Source organism: Giraffa tippelskirchi, chromosome 9 (assembly GCF_054371585.1).
Source record: "Giraffa tippelskirchi isolate mGirTip1 chromosome 9, T2T-mGirTip1v1.2.pri, whole genome shotgun sequence".
NCBI lineage: Eukaryota > Metazoa > Chordata > Mammalia > Artiodactyla > Giraffidae > Giraffa > Giraffa tippelskirchi.
In genome coordinates, this window is record NC_137283.1 from 50,438,365 (window position 1) to 50,463,236 (window position 24,872).

At 50.7% G+C, this 24,872-nt stretch overlaps 1 protein-coding gene across 4 annotated transcripts in view; it reads right to left on the reverse strand.

Annotated features, from left to right (window-relative positions):
• Positions 1-573: 573 nt before the first annotated feature.
• Positions 574-24,872, reverse strand: part of KLHL18 (kelch like family member 18) — a 48,215-nt gene continuing 23,916 nt past the window's right edge. Inside the window, exons 2-11 of one of the 4 annotated variants that reach the window (XM_081525896.1) lie at positions 23,831-23,961; positions 22,174-22,321; positions 21,082-21,222; positions 16,651-16,849; positions 14,092-14,252; positions 12,747-12,883; positions 11,019-11,241; positions 6,450-6,554; positions 4,562-4,673; positions 574-3,834 (exon numbers count right to left, since the gene is read on the reverse strand). In XM_081525896.1, the coding sequence (XP_081382022.1) occupies positions 3,448-3,834; positions 4,562-4,673; positions 6,450-6,554; positions 11,019-11,241; positions 12,747-12,883; positions 14,092-14,252; positions 16,651-16,849; positions 21,082-21,222; positions 22,174-22,178 (1,470 nt within the window). In that variant the 5' untranslated portion in view covers positions 22,179-22,321; positions 23,831-23,961 and the 3' untranslated portion in view covers positions 574-3,447. Of the gene's footprint in view, positions 3,835-4,561; positions 4,674-6,449; positions 6,555-11,018; positions 11,257-12,746; positions 12,884-14,091; positions 14,253-16,650; positions 16,850-21,081; positions 21,223-22,173; positions 22,322-23,830; positions 23,962-24,872 lie in introns of all 4 variants that reach the window. The other 3 variants (XM_081525895.1, XM_081525894.1, XM_081525893.1) reach the window with 3 other exon arrangements.

Genomic DNA, 24,872 nt, shown 5'->3' on the forward strand with positions numbered 1-24,872 from the left:
GTTCTCACACCGGGATGAGCCTATGGACCACGGAGATTTGCCTGCATAAGGACCTGAGCTGTACTCCAGTCAAGGGAGTCGGTCTCTGGGCAGGGGTCAACCTGTGGTTTAAGAAATTTCTAGTGACTTCTCTGTGCACCAAAGCTAAGCACCTCTGGCTTGGAGTATAAAAAAAAAAAAAAGAGCTGGGTGTTTTGGTTCCAGGCAGTCACAGGCTAGTCACATTCTGTTGAGGAACTCTTGTGGAGTTTTATGGCAGGGAGTGAAGAAAAGGGGGGAGATCCAAGAAAGGGGTGATCTGGACAGGAGTAAACATGCAACAAGTTCACGAAGTTTTTTGCATATTTTTTTCATCGGAACCCATCCTTTTTTTTTTTTTTTCCATTGGAACCCACTCTTATAAAATATACACACATCTCTTTGAAGACTACGTTTGCCATCCAGTTGTGCTTTTTTCCTTATTTTCACAGAAACATTTTCACTTCATCCAATATTTTTTCACTAAATTACAATAAAAATATGATTTACTTCTAATTAAAAAAAATAAATAAATCAGGGAAGGGCAAGAAGGTATCAGGAGTGTACTCTTTATTTCTCTTTGGTTTCTTAACACAAAAGACATGCATTCTATAAATAAAAGGAATGAAGATTTTCTGGGAAACAATAAATTGGGGGGAGGGAAAGTCAGAATTCCTACCTACTCACATCTCTGTGGCCAAGTCAAAAGGCTAGTCTTCAGCTCCCATCCTGGCTTTGCTCTCAGATGAAACCCAGAAGAGAAGGCTCCTTGTGTTATTACCTAAGGGGAAATACCCAAGGACGGCTAATGCCGTGGCCCTCTGCTCAGAGCTGGGCTGGACCCCAAGGCTCACTGTTCACCGTGTCTGTCCCACAGCCTTTCCACAGTATCTCTGGGTGATGTCTTGTCTTTTCATGGTTTTCCTGGAAAGGCTCCAACACCAAAGGGTCAGAGCAGCCACGTGTGAACAGTTATGACCATCGGACTGAGGAACCTACTGTGGAGAGCATGAAATGTCAGTGTCGGCTCGCTTGTGCTCAGAGCCCAAGTCAAAGCACTGGCTTCGCCTTACTCGGAAACACCAAGCCCAGGGGCGGTAGTGAGACTTCCGCGCCGGGAGGTGGGAGTAGGTGTAGGAAGGCCACCACAAGAGCGGCAGATCGTGGGGAACTGAGCTCTTAACCCCGATGGCAAAATCTGGGTCAGCATCCTAAGGACCTGGCGAGGCCCACTTGCTGATTCTTAACACATTCACAACTCAGGCTTGTCAGTGCTGTTGCAAATTCACAAAAGGAAGGGGCTTATAATAATAAGATGTGCATTGGAAACTCCTCTTTTAACAGGAAACACAGACCCCACCCTCCTTCCGAGTCTACCTCTAGAGGCAGACAGACAGGGAGCGAGAAATGCTGGAGCTCCACCGTGGGCCTGGGCTTAACCTGGATCAGATTGTTAAGTCTTTTAAAATAAAAACATCATTTTCGGGTGCTTTTAGCAGAGGCCCAGCTCCACCTAAGCGGCAGGTATCAAAGGTACTTCCTCTGGAAACATGGCGATTGCACACACTGGTAAACCTCCTGGTCCCAGGGTAGGAGAGATGTCTCAGATGCCACGTTGTGCCTTTCTGAATGGGCTTCCACGACACCCAGGCAGGCAGCGATGGGCAGGAGACCAACCAAGTAGAGACTGGGACCCTGAGACCCAATCTTGCGTTGGAAACGTATCCTCTCTTAAGTCTCTACTGGAAGAATTTTAGGAAAACCTAATTTTGGCAGCAGCAGTTGAGGAACAGCTCCCCTGCCCAGTGCAGAGGTCACAGAAGTGTCCTCCTGTCGGTTTCCCGCTGTGCAACGTCAAGGTCCTATCCAGGGAGGGCAAAGGAGGAGCGTGGAGTCTCTTCAAGAGGTCATTTTCTAAGATCATAGGAAGAAATATAAAATCTGTTCTTTGCAGCAGCAAGAGATTCTTTCGGCTTTTACTTCTTTGGGTCGTAAAGCCGGCTTTGCGAGAGTGTAAAGGTCCACCTTGCTGGTCGGTCTGCCAAGGGCTGGAGGGGAGGCCAGACCCCTGGAGTTGGCGAGTGGATGGGGGAGCAGCGGACTGGCGGGGGAGAGAGGTGGCTGGACCAAGCCAGCCCGGGGGCTGGTGGAAGGACCAAGTCCCTGGTTAGGTTCTCGAGGTACAAATGGTCAATGTGCCTCAGAAGCGTCATGATGAGGAAAACTATCCAAGAAGGACAGGTGGGCAAATAAGCATCTGGCCGGACCTGCTGTTTCCTGCTGGACACGGAGGGGAGGAACGCGAGTGGGGAGGCGCTCTGCGTGAGCGTCATGGTGGCAGCGGGAGGGGACCAGGGCACATGGAGCCCCCAGCGACAAGCTGGGAGCTCCCAGCTAGAAGGACGGCAGTAACTTAGCCAACTCGCTAAGCCTACGATTAAAAAAGTCCTCTGACAGTGAGTGTGGAGACAAACCCCATGAGCACCGTGCTACAGGACTGGGTGAGAGTGCACTGGTTCCAGACACGCGGGGGGCTCAGAGGGAACCCCGCGTGCCCTGCGAGGCCTCAGGACCCTGGGATCCGAAGAACGTGGGAGTGGATACCACCCTTTTCATGGTGGGTGGTGGTTTTCCATTTAAACACGTAACTGCCTTTTGTGTCTTTTGTTTTCTTCTTGCAAAAAAAAAAAATCCTCATTTGAAAAAAAGCATTTTTCCTTCCAGTTTCTTTCAAGTGTTGCTTTAACTTTCCTTCAAGTATCTTTTTTTTTTCTCTCCCTCAGTTTCTCTCGACCAAGATGAAAAAGACCTCATGGCAATCCCAAAATTAGACACAGGAAAAGCTTCTGTTCTCCCTGCTTGCTCAGCAATGTAGACAAGAATCCTCGGGGCCCTCGGATGGAAGGAGGTGTAGGGGCCCAAGTGCAGCTGGCCCTGCAGTGCTACAGGTGTGAAGTGAGGACCTCTGGCCTGTGTCCCCTCTCCCTCAACCACATCGTGCAATTTCCAGCAGCCTCAGCCATTGCAGCTGCCCCATCGCAAACTGGCCACGATATGTCTGGCACGCAGTGGGACTGTCAAGATGGAAAGCCCTCTACAGAGGGGTGGCCCACGGAGCTGCAGCGCCTGGGAGGTGGGCTTGGATGGAGCCAGCGGACGTGTGGACCAGCCAAGCCTCCTCGTGTCACCGGCAGCAGGACCCAGAGGGGCTTCTGTCCCCTGCTGTGTACCTTGATCACCCAGGCCTGAAGATCACAAGGGCTGCACAGCGAGGGAGGACTTAAGCACCTGAAAACCTGGACCTCCGGCGAGCTCGCATTTCACCCTGTCGTCTGGTCCAGCACCTCTCCCCAGGGGGACGATCCCCGGGAGGGAGTGCTGCCCGTGTTTGTACCAGATCCCTGCCCCACCACGGCCCACCCCTTAGCCTTAGATGGTGAGCAGAGGGATGCAGCCCACACCGACCCCGCCCTCGTGACAGGCCATGGGGGCCATGAACGTCCAGCGGTCCGTGTCCGGGTCGTACATTTCCACCGAGCTCAGGTTGGACTGTCCGTCATAGCCCCCCACGGCGTAGAGCCGCCCACAGCTGGCCACCAGCGAGACCCGGCTCCGGCGCGTGAGCATGGGCACGATCAGGCACCACTGGTCCGCCACCGAGCTGTACACCTCGGCGATGCTGAGGAAGCCCGAGCCGTCGTAGCCCCCGCACACGAACATCTTGCTTCCCAGGGAGGCGGCCCCGTGGCGGCAGCGCTTGTTGAGCATGCCAGCTGCCGGATGCCATGTGGCTGTGTGCTGGTTATAATGCTCCACCTGCAGAGGGGAGAGGGGTGGTCAGGGCCCAGGCTCAGCCGCTGGCAGCCTGGCTGCCCTCAGAGCCCGGGGAGAGGCCAGGGGGACGAGGAGCTCTGCCGGGCTGGGCCCTGGCCCTGATGCCCATGTTCCTCAGCTGCACACCTGCTCGTGAGATGACAGGGACGGGCGACAGGGAGATGGCCTGGCCTCACCAGCTCTGTCTACACCCGCAGAAAGAAATCGAGGAGCTGCCCGCGATGCGCTCTGTGTGGTGACAGAGCAGCAGGAGTGTGGGGTCTCCCGAGATCCCCACCGTGTGCTCCCCCCGCAGCCCTGACTGACAGTGCAACGACCACTCAATGGCTCTGGAGCTCTTTTCAAAGGAATAAATGCAATTTCAAGTCAAATGGCTAGAAGAATGCAACTATCTGAAAATTTCCACTCTGTCTATGACTGTACTTCCACTGGGCAGGAATTTCACCAGGTCTCCTACAGTGTTCACTGCGGAAATGACCAGGGTCGGGGTGAGAGTGCTAAGGCCACACTCTAACCCTCTCTGTCACATGGGTTCCCAGACTTGGAGGCAGCGTTTCACAGCACGTGGCAGATGATCTGAGACCCTGAGATGACACTTTCCCTTAGCAGTGGCCAGGCTGAGTCTTCTTCCAAAGAATGTCCTTTCAAAACAACTCTCGCAGGTAAAGGGAGTGTAGGTGCCCTTAGCCCAGGAGGAGCCCAGACTCACGCTGCTGAAGATCTGCAAACCGTCGTGGCCCCCTGACACGTAGATCCTGCCCTCGAAGACTGTAACCCCCGCAGCACTGCGGTTCGAGCTCATTGGGGTCACCACTGTCCACCTTCAGGAAAGAGGCAAAGCAGAAAGGGAGCCATGAGATCTGCGGGTCCTGCCCTCTCAAGACAGCGAAGAAGGATCTGGAGGAGCTGTGCTGTGTTCTGCCCCACCCTGGACGAGCCCCTCAATTCTTACGGCCTCCTCCTCCACCTCTGCTCAGGTCACTCTGGCTGCCGCCTTTCGCTTAAGCTTTAGGCCCACGCACTCGACGTCAGGATGCCCAAGCAAGGCCTCTCTGACAGACCTGATACCTCCTTGATACCTCTGGCCTTGTGAATGGGACCACCAGCCATCTGGCTGCTAGATTTATAATTTCTGAACTTTTATGACCACTTCTCCATCATTAATTAACATTCTGTGGTCACCATGTCCTCGCTGGTTTGCCTCCTAGTCATTGCTCATCCCCATTTGACTACTGTTGCCCTGCCTCTGGTCTCTTGTGGGACCACTGCAACCGCTTGCTTTTGGGGGCCTGGCTTTCAGATCATTCCCATCCCAACCAGGCACGGAATGTCCTCTGACGACTCCTATTTCCTCTAAGGCGGACTCCAAGTTCCTTAACGTGCTTCTTCGTCACTGGGTCCTCATCCCCTTTCCAGCTGTACCTTCTGCCACATGCCATCCACACCTGCTCCTCAACCTCATACAGCAGCTCTTTCTTATCTGCAACCCTCTCTCCCTGGTGTCTCTTCTCCTGGGATGCACGTTTCCTCTCAGAAGGTATCTCTGCAACCTGACTCTGCTTCCCCAGCTGTGGGAAGACGAAAGCCCTCCCCACTCTGTACCCAAGAGCTCCAGACACAGGCCCCCAGAGGAGGACCATCGCTGTGCAGTGGCCCTGGCAGATGAGGTGCTGCTTAAGCACCTAAGACATCCTGCTCACTGCCTGACACTTATTAGGTTGGTTAAGTGCGTGGAATAAAGGCTTAAATGCTCTGTGATGGATCCAATGTGTTGATACTGTAGGATTCAAATACTAAATACAAGCAGATTCAAATACTGAAATGAAAAGCTTGGGCTAACCTTGCTGGTGTTTTTCAAAGAGTGTTCCGCAAAATGAGAAACAGGATGGTGACAGATAAAGTGAAATTAAAGAGTTTTCTCTACTGCAGAATTTTTCAGTCTTTTAAAATGTTAATATGTGTTATGGGAAGATGAGGCCTCTGGTGGTACAGACATCAATGTTTCCCAAGCTTCTTTAACCATTTAATTGTAACTTTCTCCCCCCTCAAATCATATATTACCCATTTTGGATAGCGCTGTCCATCTATTTCCCATGCCCTTTCACCTGCATTTCCTTTAAAGTGAGCTGATTTATTTAAGTGGTACAGAGCATTAATAAATGTTTCCAAGTACCTATGCAGACTATTTGTTTTTAAAATTTATTTAATCATTCATTTAATCAAAGGTTATTAAATACCTATTACCTATTACATGCAAGGAAGTACAGGTGCTAGGCTTCCCTGGTGGCTCAGACAGTAAAGAATCTGCCTGCAATGCAGGAGACCAGGGTTTGATCCCTGGGTTGGGAAGATATCCTGAAGAAGGGAACAGCAATCCACTCAAGTATTCTTGCCTGGAGAATTTCATGGACAGAGGAGCCTGGAGGGCTATAGTCTATGGGGTTGTGAAAAGTCAGACACAACTGAGCAACTAACACACACCACAGGGGCTAAATAGGAGAAATGTTCCTTAACGTCGAGAAGCGTGAGTAAAGCAGTTCTGATTTTCATACTCCGTCTAGCAAGCTCCAATGCCCCAGGGGAGCTGGACTCCTTACTTGTCTGTCTCAGGTGAGTAGGTCTCCACAGAGCTGAGAGAAGAGTTGCCATCGTAGCCACCACAGACGTAGATCTGTCCATCCAGCACGACCGTCCCCATGGCACTGAAACAGACACAGCTGTCATCCCAAGGGCTTCAGGCTTCCCAGGGCAACCTCTCACGTGCAGAGAAGTAAGCCTAGCCCCAGCTGCCTCCTTCTAGAACAGACCTAAATGCCAGGAATGTGCCTAAGCAACGGTGTAAAATGGAAACGGAACTGCCCTGTGGTTCCTCTTGCCTCCTGTCCTTCCCGCCCGGGGCGCCTCCTCTGCCTCCTCCTCAGTCCTTGATACGCTCTTCTGCCCTGCCGTGCTCAGGGTCGGATTCCCGTTTAAGGCCCGGGGTCAAATTCCTCCCTCTTCTCCAGAAGCTGTCCTGGATCCCCCAGCAAGAATGAGTCCCTCCCGACCCCACCCTCCCAGCGCAGCTCCTTCGTCACAGCTGTCAGTCATCCATTCGTCCAGCACACCAGGCCCTCACCAGGCGCACCGTCCAGGGCACCGGGTCTAGCGAGCCGAGCGAGCCAAAGGCCCTGCCCAGAGGGGTACCAGACATCGACCCGCCACCTCTTCACAAGTGGGGACCTCATGGAAGACGGGGGTCCTCACAGTGAGACCGTGACACTGCTGAGTGTGGTGCTTTGGTACGGAACAATCCCTCAATATACGTGTGTGTGTATGTGACTGTGATTTCCCCACTCAATTGACTATAAGATTTGGCAGACATCTTTTTATTACATACACGGGCCTGCATATCCCCTAGCTTGTCTGAGAGGTGAGGCAACAGTTCCTGTTTATTTCACACCCATTGCACACAGCAGGCTCTCTACTCGTTACTTCCCACCCTCAGCACGTCCCACGGGAGGCATCACCATCACCCCTGCAGAGATGAGCGGCTGTGGCTTGAGGAGGCCGGGCGATCTTCTCAGAGCTGCCCAGAGGGGCCTGCCTTGGATTTCAATGCCACAAGCCTGTCTCCCACACTGTTCATTGTGCCAAGCTCTCTTAATACCAAAGAACCAGGGGTCTGGTGTAATCATAGGTCTACACAAAGCCTCATGAAAAATAAAACATGAATGCCAAGCTGCCCGACTCACTGTGTTCAGACCTGATGCTGAAGAAGATTAAAAACGAATCCCGGTGTCTAACAAACAGTAAAATAAAGGATACCAGGCTTTATAGCCCCCTTCCAAATGTACACAGCAAATCCAAGTGATCCATGCGATATCTCTGAGCCAGCCTGAAAGAGGACAAGGACTTGCCTGAGGAAAGGACTATGGGAAGGTCACAAACTCACTAGACATGTCAATGTCCTTCTAGAAGTAGACAAAAGTAACAACTGTGGAATTCAATAAAAATGTGGGAAAGGATTGAGAGGTGCCACAAAACCATGTGAGATTAACTTTCAATGAAATGGTAAAGACAGTGTGAAGAGATAAGGGGAACTACCGCACAACTGCACTCATCTCACACGCTAGCAAAGCAATGCTCAAAATTCTCCAAGCCAGGCTTCAACAGTACGTGAATTGTGAACTTCCAGATGTTCAAGCTGGATTTAGAAAAGACAGAGGAACCAGAGATCAAATTGTCAACATCTGTTGGATCATAGAAAAAGCAAGAGAATTCCAGAAAAACATCTACTTCTGCTTTATTGATTACACCAAAGCTTTTGACCGTGTAGATCACAACAAACTGTGGAAAATTCTTCAAGAGAAGGGAATACCAGACCACCTGACCTGCCTCCTGAAAAATCTGAATGCGGGTCAAGAAGCAACAGTTAAAAGCAGACATGGGACAAGACTGGTTCCAAATTGGGAAAGGAGTACATCAAGGCTGTATACTGTCACCCTTATTTAACTTATATGCAGAATACATCATGCGAAATGCTCGGCTGGATGAAGCACAAGCTGTAATCAATATTGCTGGGAGAAATATCAATAACCTCAGATACACAGATGATACCACCCTTACAGCAGAAAGAGAAGAGGAACTGAAGAGCCTCTTGATGAAAGTGAAAGAGGAGAGTGAAAAAGCTGGCTTAAAACTCAACATTCAAAAAACTGAGATCATGGCATCTGGTCCCATCACTTCTTGGACAATAGATGCGGAAACAATGGAAACAGTGACAGACTTTATTTTCTTGGGCTCCAAAATCACTGCAGATGCTGACTGCAGCCATGAAATTAAAAGACGCTTGCTCCTTGGAGGAAAAGCTATGACCAACCTAGACAGCATATTAAAAGCAGAGACGTTACTTTGCCGACAAAGGTCCATCTAGTCAGAGCTATGGTTTTTCCAGTAGTCATGTATGGATGTGAGAGTTGGACTATAAAGAGAGCTGAGTGCCGAAGAATTGATGCTTTTGGACTGTGGTATTGGAGAAGACTCTTGAGAGTCCATTGGACTGCAAGGAGATCCAACCAGTCCATCCTAAAGGGAATCAGTCCTGAATAGTCATTGGAAGGACTGATGCTGAAGCTGAAATTCCAGTACTTTGGCCACCTGAAGAACTGACTCATTTGAAAAGACCCTGATGCTGGGAAAGACTGAAGGCGGGAGGAGAAGGGGGAGACAGAGGTTGAGATGGTTGGATGGCATCAGCAACTTGATGGACATGAGTTTGAGCAAGCTCCAGGAGTCGGTGATGGACAGGGAGGCCTGGCATGTTGCAGTCCACGGGGTCGCAAAGAGTTGGACACAACTGAGCGGCTGAACTGAACTGACCATTGTGGACTGGAAGAGGTCATGGGAGAGGGCTCTGTGCAAGCAGTCTGCAGGACTGGAGGACGGCAGGGAACAACGGTAGAAAGGAGGCTGTCACCAGCTGGCAGGAGAGAGGGCATGTGGTTCATCAGGGGAGAAGTGACCATGCACATTTTAAGGCAGTCTCACTTCAAGGGGATGCAATGGGGCTGGGCCTGTGCGCCTAACAACCACAGTGAGGGAAGGGGCCACCCGGCGGGCTCCTCCCAGACAGCACTCCAGACCTTGTGACATCGAAACTAGCAAGCGGCCCAGAGCAGACACCCAACGAAGAACAACTCATGGCCATTAAAGCAAAAAAGGCCCTCCTGATGGGGGATATTGAGCAGTGAGTCACTTGAGGCCACAGAAAGCTGCAAAGGACCCAAGGAGCCAGAAGGGGAAGCCCTGAGGCAGAGGCAGGAAGACAAGGAACCACGAGAGAGCAGATCTTTTCTACATATTTTTTCTTCCAAAAACGAAGCTCTTTGGCCTTTTGTGAATCTCACTGATAATGAAGGCAGGTTCCTCCCTGCTCGAGGCCACACACAAACATGAGTGAACGCGGACCATGTGTATCATGGCTGTGACACTTCCACGTGGCAAAGGACTTCCATGCTGAAACATGACTCCTCTTCCTCACACACAAGTGACTGGCATCTCTCTTTCTTTTCACATGAGCTTACAAGGACAAAACCCAAATTATAGCCAAAGGGGTCTGTGAGGCAAATACTCAGGCCACAGAATTACAAAAGCAGAAAAGACCATTAAAGGGCAGCTGATTCAGGGGTTTTCAAAAATAATATCATTTTAACTTTTTCCTCCCAAAGTCAGGCATATGTCAAGAAGGCACAATACGTAAAAGGGATAAACGTAGAACTGTTCTGGTTAAACGAACAGGGGGCCTTGGACAGTTGACTGCTCTTCTGTTAGTCTCGGAAGAGAAACAGCAGCGTGTCCTGTGAAACCACTGATCTGTGCCACCGCCCCGAGGGCAGGAAAACAGACGAGTCTGTCCAGGTGCACCCTCGTGCTCCAAGGCTCCTACCATCCAACCAGGACAGTTCTCCACACACGACTGACGTAAGGAAGGACCTCGCCAGTCACTTTAGCACGAAGAAGCATAACCGGAGGCACTGTGTGGATGTCCTCTCATCTCTCGTCTTACTCAGGAAACGTGGGCAGGAGGAGACAAGTGGCTGGAAGGCGTTAGGAGACACAAGCTCGGGCCACCTCACAGCCAGCTGTGTGCTCAGGCCTGGGGACCGTGTGGAGCCCCCAGGTAAAGAGCACTGCTGTGCTCCACAAACCCCCTGCCAGTGAAAGCATGGGGGCGGGGATCCTAGGGGGAAAGAGAGCGTAGGGAGGAATTCCCTCCAACTCCTTCGTGTGACTGATAAAGTTAAATCCTCCTTACTCTTCAGCTTTCAAACTGTGATCCCGGCACCTCTTTGCTGGAACCTTCCTGACGTTCAAGCCCAGCTTCTCTCCCTCCTCGCGTCTTCCATAATGAAAACCTTCAGTCCTTATCTGGCACTTAAATTACAGTACAACGTCCACACATCCCTGTGTCATCGCCCCAGGTTCCTCAGAGGATAAGGCAGGGGTTTTACTACAAGCAGACGGGGGTGCTGGCTCCCAGGAGGTACGGGCAGCGGCTGCAGGGATCCCCAGGCCGAAGCTTGTGTTTATTTAACTATGTGTCCTGCGAATCTAGGATGGCGCCCCCATCCTAGACCATGGGGTCGCACACAGTGACCCAGGACAGGTAGCCGGCTCCCGGATACCTTCTCTTGCTGTTCATGCTCCTCACTCGCGTCCACGTGTCCGTCTCCGGGTTGTAGACCTCCACAGTACTCAGCCGCAGCTGGCCGTCGTACCCGCCGATGGCATAGAGGAGCCCGTTCACCACGGCCACGCCAACGCGGCTGCGGGCTGTGCTCATGGGGTGGCACTTCTCCCAGCGGTTGGCGATGGGGTCGAACACTTCCACCACGTTCAGGGAGTCACCTGCATAAAAATTTGCTACTCAAATTAAAACAAATGAGACCGCTCGTTTAGATCACGGCTGCTGGGCAATGATTACATGGCATGTTCGACTCGATCTTATCAGCTCTTCCCACACAATCACTTAAGGCTGGAGGGACCCCTGAGGAACCGTAGCGGGGGATAACCTCAAACCTAATTCTTTAAGGGAAATCAGAAGCAGACTGGAGGCATTTGTTTCCTTTCTAGACAGGGTGTTTTAAGTGGCAAGGAGGTTCTTCACCTGCTGAAAGGCAAAGGTGAAGGCAAACAGGGTCCACTATTTCCCACAGAGCAGGGCATGGCTCCAGTGTGACTGTCACTTCCTAGCAGCGGGCCCTGGGCAAGCTGCTTGACATCCCCATCTTCTGTTCTCACACGTGAGATCATTTCCAGGGCAGAGTTCCCACGAGGACTAAATGACAGAGCACCTAGCACAGTTCGAGACTATACCAAGTGCTCAATAAATAGTAATCACAGTAGCAAGGAGTAATTCCAACCCTGCCATTTTCACTGTTTTTTTGTTTTTTGTTGTTTTTAAAAGATCAAGTAAAATAACCCCCTCCCTGTTTTATTCTGCTTGGGACACTCAGCACCTGCCACGCTCTACATTCACTAGTTGAGGACTTACCTTTTCCAGGTCATATGGTTAACAAGCAGCAGAGGTCAGGACCCATCTCCCCACTAAGTTTCAATTAAAAGCAAAACTGCCCAGGACTGCCCACCAGCTCCCCACCTCCCATCAGCCTGGCTGACTCAGAAAAAGCCAGGCCTTCACATCTGAGATGACAACTCCCCGTGCCTCTGCACTGCAAGGACTGAGGAGTCTCCACTGCCCTCTCCTAGAGTACTCCTGCCCAACACTGACGCCTGATGCTCCAGGGAGCATTCCTGAGAACCTGACCGTATGACACAAGAGCTGCCAATAACACAAGGACTAAAAGGCATGTGTATTTCACTAGAGCCTTAAGAGTTGAAGAGTGAAAAGTATTGACAGTGCAGGCCCTGTGTACTTGGAGAATCTTCCTTCTTATGGTGACACACTCAGAGTCTAAGCCCAGAGGGTCACACGACCCGATGTGATTAGCCTGGTAACAGAATTGGGTCTCTGATTATATACTATCCAGAGCCGAGTAAATCCCGTAGCTGATGAGATATTAGAGAACCAGTGCGGGCCCAGGAGCCAGGCCCTTGCTCAGCCCAAAGAACTCGTGTGAACACAGATAAAGTGCTCTGGGCCTCAATTTCCTCATTGTGAAGGCAGAGGGCCAGGCCTGCGGGACTTCTAAAGACCTCTTGTGCTCTGATATTCTGTTTCAAGAGTATTAATACCTGACATGCCCTAATAGCAGAGCGATGATATAAAATCAAGAGGCACAAGGGTGGTGACACCCCAGGGGGAGGAAGCAGGGGAGCCAGGCTAGCTTGTTGGGTGCTTCTTCAACCATGGTGGCCAAGACAGGGCTCTATGAAGGGGAGCTGCAAGATACCTGCTGAGTTGAGGCCCCCCACGGCATAGATGAGCCCAGCGATGGATGTGCAGCAGCGAGGCCGAGTTCTGAAAGCTGGCAGGTGGGGCCGGCGCTCCGGCATGAGGTGATAGTCCTTTGCTTCATCTACCAGGTCCCTGGAATAAAGTGCAAGAATCCAGGACAGGAAGGACTCTCTCCTCTTGGCCCACATTTTCAGGTCCCACCCACAACTGCAGGGAAGCCTAGGAGGAAGGTTTGGTCTCAAAGAACGCAGGTGAGTCCAGGGGAAAGTACATACAACCACCAAGACTTGCTCGACACTGGAGGGGCAAGATGAGTGGAGCCCACCTCTGCTAGTTTAACAGAAGAAAAACAGTCTTTTGTAAACTAGCTGGCCTTGGGGAGGCTCAACCAGCTGCCTGCATCCAACTGCCACTCAGACCCAGTTCTTCCTTTTTGTTCCTGTACACCCTGCCCCGAACCATCTCACCTGGACCGAGGTGGCAGAAGCCAACCGCTCCTGAGAGACCCCCTGCCTCCAGCCCCACCCGTCCAGGCCAGCCTCCACCCTGGGGTCCAGGCTGGTTTTCTAATTAAGACCCTTCCGTAACTACCCACTGCCTACAGAACCAAGCTCAAACTCCCCAACAGCACCCTTGAGACTGCTCATCCCAGGGGCTCAGCTGCCTCCAGCCAAACCTCCAGCCTGACCTGACGCACACCTTCGCACCGCTTGCCCCCCACCACTGACTTCCTCCTGAGCCAGCCGCGAATGTGATGCGCGATCAGAAGGAAGATGCAGATGCTCCTCTGCTGCTCTACTTTATAACCTCCTCCTCCGGGGCTGGCGTCTCCTGAGCTGTTCTGGTGGCTCTGCCGCATCACAGTGTCTTTGGTTTATTCTGGGTACCATTTCTGCTTGCTCCTAAACGTGCCCCCCCCACCCCGCCTAGCACTGCAGCTGGACAAACCCACCTGAGGCCAGCACACTGACTAATGTTTACGGAGGACGAGGAGCCCCAGGAAGTCACCACTAAGTCAGCTGCTGGTGAGAACAGGGTCAGGGCACGCAGTATAGATGTCTGTAGGCTCATAAACAGCTCGATGGGTGGAGATGCTAGAAAATCCTCAGATAACTTAGGGGAGGAAGACCCTTTTGCCTTGATGCTTCCACGGGGCACATTTCTCTGCTCAACGTGACAGACTTGGGCCGTTCCAGGTTCTAGACAGAAGGCAGATCAACCTGCGTGCCATGAATTCAGAATAACTGCTGCAAATGCTTCCTCCTCTGAACTAAGCGGCCAAGTTCTCTTCCCCGCCCAGACCCTTGGCAGCATCCGTGTGCAGGCCCACCTCCGCTCACCTGCACTTGTGGCAGCAACGCACCATGTCATCCTGCTGCACGCGGTCCGACAGGAACTGGGGCCGGCAGAGGGGCAGGCGGATATTGGAGAGCAGCTCAGGCAGGCAGGGCCCCCTCTGATCCCGGTCGTACCTGACCCAGGCCAGCACGGCCTCGAAGACCTGCCACGACAGAGAGGGGAGCGCTGGTGGCAACCCCTCCATCCAGAGCCTGCACTCGGTACCTCCCAATCTCAAACCCTCCACTCCCTTGGGCCCACCCATCTTTCCTCCAACTTGTCTCCTGAATCCACCGCTTTCTCTCCACGTCCCCAGCTAACCCATCCGGTCCAGTCTCTTGAGGGGCAAGCCGAGGCTACTGGAAAACCATCCTTGCTTTCATTATGACTTCGTAATGAAAACCTGCCTGAGGTTCCTTCTTCCTATCTCTCCTGCAACCAAGCGCTGTCGACCTTAATTCCCGCTGCCCCTGCACCCTTTTCTCTAGGCAGGCCGGCTGCCCCCTTCACTTAGAATGCCCCCATCTCTTCCTTTCCATCTAAACTCATTCCCGTGTAAGGCCTGGATTCGGAACCTGGTTCTCCAAGGAGCCTTCCCCAGGGGCTCAAGTCACAAGGATCTCTCCCTCTGAAGCCCCAAGGCCCTTGAAGAATGTATCACAGTAGATGTGAGCTGCCCTGGGCCATATTAACTAGTGGATGAACCCGAGACAGGGCCCCTTGCTCCTGGGATGGGGCATATTCCTCTAAATCTCAGGGTCCATGCTGCTGAGCTCAGGCTTTGCTTTTCTAATGGTCACTAATATAATAATGGTCACTGAAGGACTCTTCAGACTAAGGAAAGGAGCTGAGCTGGGACTAACACCTCTACCACGTGTCTGATGGAGCCTGGTGCTCCTTCGGCCAAGGTACAGCTTCATGATACCCCAGGACCTGTGACCAGCTGAGCAGAGGCCTTGCTGCCATGGTGCTCCAGGTGTCTGGAGTGCCGGGTCCAAATACACCTCCCTCCCACCCTGCGACTGATGCCCTTCACTGCCCAGCTCTCATCACCCTCTGACTCACTGTCCTCTTAAGACAACCTGCACCACACTTTTGTTCGACAGAAAGGATGACCTTCACTCCTCTCTGGCTACTAAAACCATACGCTTTCATTCAAGCTTTTCTTTTATAATTAATTAGGCTGCGTGGGATCTTAGTTGCACCATGTAAACTCTTAGTTGTGGCATGTGGTACTTTGTTCCCTGATCAGGGATCAAACCTGGGCCGTCTGCCTTGGGGGTGTGAAGCCTTAGCCACTGATCCACCAGGGAAGCCTCTCATTTAAGCTTTTCCTGACCACTCTTAAGATGTTGTCTTTGTCCTGAGAGGACCCTATAATCACCCACACCTCGCTTGGCCAGTACCTTCCACCATTTTAAGTGTACTAAGCACCTGACCACTGCCTCCAATCCTTCCAGCTTAGCAACCAACTCTACCTCGCCTAGGGCATAGCTCTCCCTCACCCCACACCTCCCTCTCAGGTCCCCCTCCAGCCTACCTCCTTAGCTCTCTCTCACCTACATGGGTTCCATGGGTTATCATTCCCATGTTATTCTCCTAGTTCTCTTAGTCACACTTACCTGGGGAAAAAATGGGTACCCTGATGAAGTCCAGCTCTTTAAATCCAACCCACTCTCTACCCTGTAGCAGTAGAAACAGTTGGCAGACAACACACAACAGGGCCGACCAGCTTATGCTGAATTTGTGACTGCAGACCTCACCTGGCCCTGCTTCCTGTCCAGCCCTCTCCAAGTCCCAAGCTTCGTTCACTTACTCTCCCCTCTTTCCTCGATGCCTAGCTCATACCTTTTCATCTCTCCTCAGACGTCTAACATTCCTCCCTCACCCTCGCTCTCAGTTGAGGACACAGGAACGAACCAGAAGACAGTGTGAGCAGAATCTCTTAGCCCTGCCCGCCCCGCTGTGCTGGGTGCGGGCTCGCCTTTCCACTGTGGCCGTGGACGTGAGGGGCCCAAGCTCCTCTCAGACACTCTCCCTGTGCCCTACACTCTGTCTCTTCTCATTGACCCCAGCACAACAATCTCCCCTTTCTCCTACATTTCCAATTCTTCCCTCTTCTGGAAAATTCCCATCAACAGTCCAATTGTACTGTAATTTCACTCATCTTAAAACAATCAAGACCCTCTTGACTTCATATCCCCCTAGCCACTGCCCCCATCTCTACTCGCCTTTAGAGTAAGACTCTTTCAAGAAGTTATATATGCTCATTTCCAGTTCATGGAAACATTATTTCTAATAGTAAATTTTGGAAATTAACCCAAACATCGAAGAATGAGGACCACGCAGTTGATAAAATCAGCTGAGTATTATTTAGACGCTAAAATGTGTGGGAAAAAAGTTCTCACGAAGCATGCAGCACGTGGTATGATAAAGCAAACCCATAAGAAGCGACAGGGGCACACACACCGTGATCTACACCGTGTGTTCTGTTTTACTTTTTCCAAAGATGAGAAAGAACAGCAGCCCCCCGTGTCGCCTGCGGGCTCTGCTCTACAGACCTGCTCCTCCGATTTCACGTTCAGCTCATCCCGAGACACCAGCTCGAGGACGTCCTCCAGGGGCAGGGCCAGGAACTCCTCGGACACGGACACCTCCACGAAGTGCTGGTGGATGAAGCTGTTGGCCGCGTCGTACAGCAGGGCACACATCATGGTCTCGGCAAACTGGCGCACGCCCAGGCAGTTTTTGGGGTGAAGCCTTTTGGCGTAAGAGAAGGTGAGAAAGATGTTACAAGGAAGAACGTGATCTTGCGTCATTCTCGAGTTGGTTCTGGGCGGAGCAACAGAATGGGGAAAACACACAAGCTTGGCCCTCAGCTTTGTTGGAAACTCCCTGGGTGACATCAGCCGAGCCTCTCTGGGACTCCACTTGTCAAAGGTATAAAACTAAGGCAGATTCTCCTCAAAGATGCCTGCCTCTTGGGCCTCGTGTGTCGCCGGGGTGGAGGGAGCTCTATGGGAAGCCCTGAGAAGCAGCTTTCTGGAGATAAGAACGGAGCACATTCTGGGAAACTGTGCTTTCCTTCGGGCGTTGACATTCTCGGTTGAAGGTCCACCTCTGGTCATCAGGAAGGCCCTGAAGTTGTAGAATCAGAGTTTAAACCACATGGAGAGATGACTTCTCTAACGTCAGGACCCTTTCATGTTTTTTCTTTTTTTTTCTTTTTATAAACAGAAAGAGGCTCTATGGCCCTGACTGCTCAGACAACAGTGACTCGCATTACTTATGTGGCACCAGGCCTTCCATACACATTCTCTAGGATCTCTCTCTTTTTAAAAAAAGTATTTCTTTATTTGGCTGGGCCGGGTCTTAGTTGCAGCATGAGGTTCTTTTTCAGTTGTGGCATGTGGGATCTAGTTCCCCAACCAGGGATTGAACCTGGGCCCCCTGCATTGGGAGCACAGAGCCTTAGCCACTGGACCACTAAGGAAGGCCCTCTCTAGGATCTTTTAAACAACACCCCCAAATAACAGTAATTGCACTCATTTTTAGGTGGAAAACTGAGGCTCAGAGAAGCAAAGAAATGTGTTCACAGTCTCTCTACAAGCAAATAGGGATGCTGAGACTGAACGTTCCCAAAGCCGTAAGGCAGACATGTGCTCATCAGAGCCAGGGAAACCCAGGGTCAATTCTGGCCCTGCCACCCTGGGCGACTTGAGGGGAATTCCTTAGGCTCCTCAAGTGTCAGTAGTAACCTCACCTAGAAAAAGGTGATGACAACAGCTACCCACCTCCTGGGGCTGCGGCCATGATTAGGCAGGAACATAGGAAATGTACTCAGCATGGTGTCTGGTATGAAATCAGCTGCTGGTTTAATTTCTAGTACGCTTGTTTTTTTTACTATTATTGCATCTGAGAAAATTCCCAGTGAGCTCAATGTGGTTCCAAAATCTTGATGGTACCAGTAGACCCTGAGGGACAAGGCTTTCCTTATTTTGAGTTTGTGACCGACAGTCTTGTGGTGGGAGATGGTATATATTACATTAAAAACTGCCCAGGTTGACTTTTCCTCGTGAGAATGCTTTCTCTCCTCTCCCACCCCTATTGATTTAAGGGTTACAGTAAACTCTACTTACTAACCAACATTCACCACTGCCTCCTAGCAGCAGACCTGTCAGGGACTGAAAAGGCAGAGCATCTCAGGAGCCTGGTTTATGACTAGACTAAATTCTACCTAGTAGTTGTTTTGTTCCAGCCTGAACTGACTCTGTCCATTGCTTGGCAAAGCTAAGTGTACTTTCAAAGGCCAAGGAAACATAAGCATGGAGCACCCCTAGGCAAGCAGCATGGCCAGGGAGGAGCACAGGGCTCAGGGTCAGAGAGTCAGCTCAGTCATCTGTTAAACAACATTAGCCTTTCTCAGGATGAGACCTGCTCAAAGCACCTCATACCACCTGGCAGATTGGTTACGAAGAGAGACCCCCTACCCCACTCCAGCCTCTATAAGCACATGCTCACTCAACTCCACTGCTCTGCCATCAAGAAGAGGGTTCAAATGCCATGGACGGGGAGCTGGTAGAATCCACAGATGCGGGAAAGGATGATCCACACTGCTGCCTGGGACACATGTCCATCCTCTCCCTCTGGTCAGGATTCCTGCATCTCACCTTTGACTGTCTTTGACTGGCTTGCCATGATACTGAGTGTAAAACACACCTTCCACTAAAGTGTGTTTTTACATCTAAGAGGATGGGATATGGGGAGCCTGTCTGAAAGCCAATTGGTGGGGAAGGAGGCGGGAGAGCCGCCATGCAGGAGAGGGGGCCACTCAGGAGAAGGAGGGAGACAAGAGGGACAGTAACCCACAGGGCCGACAGAGGCCCACATCTGGCAAGAGCCACTTCCCAGCCTCCTTCCCAGCTGACACTGCTCAACCAGGATAAGATGCAATGCTTTATCGGAGGCAGGAAGTGGCGGCTTGAATTGAGTAAGTTACTGGCTTGGTTCACGGGTGCATCTGATGTTCTGATCCAGTTCAGAGAGGAGATTTTGGAATATACCCACTTCTAATGTTCACCTAAAAACAAGGAGGTCCATTCATCTGAAGGCTGGAAAAGGGGCCAAGAGAAAAAAAATCAACCCCAACCTCATGGGGAAAAAAAATATCAGCAGACTGCACATCTCACAGGCAGAGCGGCCTCAGGAAATACTGCTCTAAGAACTCTGATGGCTTCACACCTTCCCTGTGCTCTGTCGAGCCCTGGCCTTTCCACTACCGCTCAGGATGGCTTCCCTCAAGTTTTTAGTAATCAGACCTTGAAAGTGAAGGGCCCATGTACTTGTCGTCAAGGCGGCAGCTGGGAGACCCCATCACCCTCTGCAGTCAGGCTCAGGGAGAACCACCCCCAAGAAACTTGGGCAGTGATGGCAGCCATTGAAAAGAAAACAGAAAGGAAGCCAAGCCTCTGGGGCCTGTGGCAGGGAATAAAAAACAGGAATAAGGTGTGAGTTTAGGCTTCAGAAGGGGGCTCCCAGTGCTGAATAGAAAAATGCCAAGAACGGACTCAAAACATCAGGCTTTGTGTTTAAGCACCTTTTCCTGATATGTCATTATTGGTGCATGTAAAAACTGCACTGGTCTAAAAATCTTCAGACACTGTAATAGAGCCTGGATCCAGGGCTGACAGTGAGGACCTCAAAAGCCACTAGGTGGCGCTCTTGTCCCCTAGTAAGAATGGCCAACTTTTGTCCCTTCCAGAGGGCCTTAGTCTCCATGTTCTGTGGGAATACAGGGATGAACCAAGTCCAGTCTGTGTCCTTAAGCTCACACATGAGTAGGACAGACAGTGTGTATCCCACGGCCTGCCACACGCAGCCTGACCCAGAAGGCATCTTAGGGCAGGTCAAGCCAGGCTTTGAGGCTGCACCCACTACATGGTCTCCAGCTGCAAAACCCAAACAGGACCACCTACCTCCCAAGGAAACCAGCAAAGAGCGCCCCTGCATGTTAGCACTGTTACCATGGTTGCTGAGACCAGCTGCACACACAGACAGCAGTGCTCACTGATGCCCCTGAGCACCGCACGGGCAGAACGTGGACAGCAGTGGGGGTCCACAGAGCTGCTAAGAGATTTGGGCTTGTGGAGCAGAAATGGGAGAAGGAGAGGGGGCTCTCAGAGGGCGTGAGGTTCAGGAGGCGGGTGTGAGGTGAGAGGAATGCCGGTCTTGAGGCCAGGGGCCCTGTGATCAGGGGAGCTCAGTTGGAGCCAGGCCCTGGAGAGACCACAGACAGAGGAGCACTGTGGGGTGCTGCTCTGGTTTGTCTCTGCCTGTGTGTAGCCCAGCACTAACCCTCAGCCCTGAGCCTCCAGTGTTCAGAGTCGGCTTTTACTTTGTGACTAAGATCTCAGCCTCTTGAGGGGGAGGAAGAGCCTTTTTATCTGCTCAAGTCCTCAAAAGGTCAAGGCCAAGTGCTGGACATAGGTAAGGGTATAATGCATGGCCCTTACCCTAAAAGAGCATACGATGATTGTTCCCAAGGGATTAAAGGTTAAAGGGGACAGAGAATTCCAGGAGGTGAAGTTTGGGTGGGGTCTTTCAGAGCAGAAGGAAAAAGGAAGGCTAAGAAATTCAAGCAGGGGAAGGATCTACACAAAGACGGAGACAGCGGTGGAACAGTTAGGCAATGCTGACCAAATCTGGTGATGGCTGGTCAGACTGGAGACAGAGGACCAGGAGAGGAGGTACACGTCAGGTCAAGGGCGAGTGCAGGCAGGGCTCCATAAATTCTGCTCCTCAAAGGTTCATCCCAAAGAACTGGGTACTGCCTCACAGTGATTTCAAGAAAGGTCATTTCTGCAGAGTTATCTTCCCAGCTCACTCCCTTCATAAGACTTTCCACACCCCCAAGACCCAGCAAATTGGCAGAGGATTCCGGAAATGAAATGGGCTGCTCGCCGCCACGGGCCACGCCTACCACATCACCTCACCGTTCTCGGAGGAACGTGCAGCAGGCGTCTTTGATGCTCTGCAGCTGCAGGAAACTCGCCCCCATCAGCAACGACTGCACGTTGTGCTGGTCGATGGCGAGGTGGCCGTTGTAGGCAAAGTTGATCAGCGCTTCCAGGGCACTAGAGCAAAGAGGAAAGGTGCTCTTCAGAGATGGGGCTCGGCTCACAGGAGACCCGGGCCCTCAGGGAGCTGCCACTGTTACCTGAGAATGGATGGGCCCCCACTCTCAGATACAATTAGCCTGTGTTCTTTGAGAATCTACCTGAAAAGAATAATCACTTCACCATAGCTATAATTCTACTTCTTAGGGTGTCTTTACTGCCCAAATATTTTTATTACAGAAAGTTCTACAAAGAGAAAGTAACAACCCAGAATCTCACTACTGAATGAGTCAACTGTAGTCATTTCTAGGTTCATTTTTATTTCCTACTTGCCTGCATGGTTAAGTTGCATGGATATAATCATTTTGAAGCCCTTTCCGATGTTTCTACACTGTCTTCATGGTTTTTTTGGCTGCACCGTGAGGCTTGCAGGGTCTCAGTTACGCAATCAGGGACTGAACGCAGGCCATGGCAGTGGGAGCACCGGGTCCTAACTGCTGGATCACCAGCAAACTCCCCATGTTTAACATTTTTAATGAGTGCTAAATAGTAGTCCAACACATAAATATGCTATAATTTATTTCTTTATTGGTAAGCATTAATAGCTATTACAAATAATGTTTTCCGATTATTTCTTTTGGATAAATTTTCAGAATGAGGTTTTTTCTACCTTCTAATTCACACCAAGAATGAAATCCAAGTTCTGTCTGTAGGGCTGTATGTGGTCTGGCTCCTCTTCACCTCTGACTTCATCACCTTTCACTCTTCCCCTCACTCTGTTCCAACATGCTGAACACACTCTGACCTCAGGGCCTTTGCACTGGAGGCTCCCTCTGTTTGGAGGGCTCTTCCACTGGATGGCTTACTCCCTCACTTCACCTCAAATGTCACCTCAACAGAGGGCTTCCCTGATCACCCTGAGATAGCATGGACCCCCACCATCATTCGCTAGCCTTTGTTCTGCTTTACCTCATTTTCTCTTCGCTTCCCAGCTGTATCACGCATTTGTTTACTGCCAGATCGCTGCTACTAGAAAGCTGGCATAATAAGAGGTGCTGTTTCCTCAACGCTGTGTCTCAGTACCTACAGCAGCACAGATCACAGGTGCTCCGTCTACCTGTTAAATGAGGCACTTGGATGGTGCGTGGTGATTAGCACAGCTCCATCAGACGCAGACCTCAGAGAAGAGAGTGTTCAACTGCCCGTGGAGATAGACACGTTGCTGTGTCTTTCCTTACAGGTAGCTGGCCTAGGATTGCACCCCTGCAGTGGGTATATAAATCCTCTCCATGTACTAGGGCAGGTCACCTTCAGCCATCCAGAGGACACTGCACAGTCTCCTAGCTCCTCCTTCGAGTTTTCACCGCTGGGAGATTAAGAAGTTAGGTGACAAAGGACAGGTTACTGGCTAATATTTTAGAGTCATTGGTTTGTTTCTTGTCTCTCCCCCAACAAGAATCATCCTGTGTGTCCTCTTTGCTGCTGTGTGCCCAGACCTCAGCACAACGCCAGGCAGAGTAGGTGCACCATGGGCCTCTGAATGTAGTCGAGATTATAAACAAACAGCCCCGATTCATAGACTTGCAGTAAGAAAATGAAAGTCGCTCAGTCGTGTCTGACTCTTTGCGATCCCATGGACTGTAGTCCATAGAGTTCTCCAGGCGAGAATACTGGAGTGGGTAGCCTTTCCCTTCTCCAGGGAGAAAAATAAAAAAGGCATACTATGAGATATGTCCCATCTAAATGTCTTTCAGTGTCCCAGAAAGCCCTCCATAACAAAGAATCATTGTCCCCAAATGTCAGTAGCGCTGAGGCTGAGAAATTCTGCCCTAGACGAATTTAGGGTTAGGAAGCAGAACTGGAAACCCTGAAAGTGCATCATTTATGCATTTATTTAAAGTTGTCCTTACATCTAGATTCTCTTCAGGGAAAAACTCTCCTGATCAGGAGAGTATTTTAATCACATGTGGCTATTTAAAACTAAATTTATTATGATTTACTTTATTTATTTTTTGGCTATGCTGTGTGGCTTGCAATATCTTAGTTCCCCAACCAGGGACCGAACCTGGGCTCCTGGCAGTGAAAGCATGGAGTGCTAACGACTGGACTACCAGGGGATTCCCCTAAATTTAAGTTTATTAAAATTAAATAATATTTAAAATTCAGTCTCTCAGTCCCACCAGCCACATTTCAAGTGCTCAACAGCTGCATGTGCTAGGGGCTACCATTTTGGAGACAACAAACATAACATCTCCATCAATACAAGAAGCTCTAATGAATAATGCTGTTCCTGACTGAGGAAAAGGGTAATGAATGAAGACACTTATTGGAAAGACAACTCTGTCAGCTTAAAAGGCTGGGAGAAAAGTGAAGAGAACAATACACCACCAACTCTGTACTGAACCCTAGTTCCTATGAGACATGTTACTCTAATAGAGGAAAAACATATCCAAACTCCTTATTTTAACCCTGTCTCAGTCCAGTGGCTGAGGTTCTAGCTTGTTTACTGGGCACCTACTACGTGTGTGGAGGTGTGCTAGATACTGGGTCCCACTGGAAGGCCCTCAAAGGGCACCAACCACAAGGCTGAAAGTAGGCTGTGGAACCTGATGGACGAATTTCGTACCTTGGGTCCATTCCTTGCATTACAATCTCATCCTGCTTGCACTCCATCATGTCATTTGTAAACATAGCATGGAAATATGGGATAGAGGCTGCTAAGACGATCCGGTGAGCACTGAATTTGTGGTCCCCGATCTGTGGGCAAAGTAAAACACAAAGACAGACATTGAGCAATGCAAACGTGAAAACCCACCCTCTTCCTTCCACAGGTCAACTGTCTGCCCAATGGAGTGGTACTGAAGGCATCCCAGTACGTGATGGCTGAGGCGATCCACAGAGACCCTGAAGTATTTTAAACTCAGCATATTCAGTTATAGTAGGAGAATGCAAATATCACATTTTCAAGAGGTATTAAAGTAGTTACAAGTTTTTCTTTACACAGCAGTCTTCATTGCACCCCTCCAAACATCTCCTAGCAAATCAAAGACCTGACTTCCCGAACACTTTTTCCTGATCCCAGTTTTCAGATGGAAGAGACAAACTAGCCAAGAGCCCTGAAGCACCTAACAGGAGGCTCCTCAAGAAGAGTAAACACATAGTGACAGGAAGACATGAGGAGAAACAAGACCAGGCTTGGAAAGTGTCGGGGCGGGGGGCGCACGTGGAGATCAAGGACAGAGCACCTATCATGGGTACAGATGTTATGGGGTGCCAAGCAAGCTGTGGTAGACCACAAGGAGCCCAGAGTTCTCTTAGGAACGTGACCCTGGCAGCAGCTGGAAGAACTCGAGCTGTGGACTGGCTGGCGCTCTGCACAGCTCACAGGGCTCACAGGGACAGAGGCAGACTCTCTCTAATCTGTACTAAACCCTCACGGACACATCCTTAATCCTGGGGAGTTCTTCAGAGTGCTTTCCCACTGTCTGCCAAAAGGATATTCCTTTTAACAAGCTTTGCCATTTATAGCTCCAAGACACAAACATTTCCACTTAAGAACTTTCTACTCTTCAGAAAGAGCAAAACAGTCTGGTTTTTTCTTCCTTTTTCATCCAAGTCCCACATTAGTGAAATGCCAAAGCCATTTCACTACCTCATGCTCATCTCTT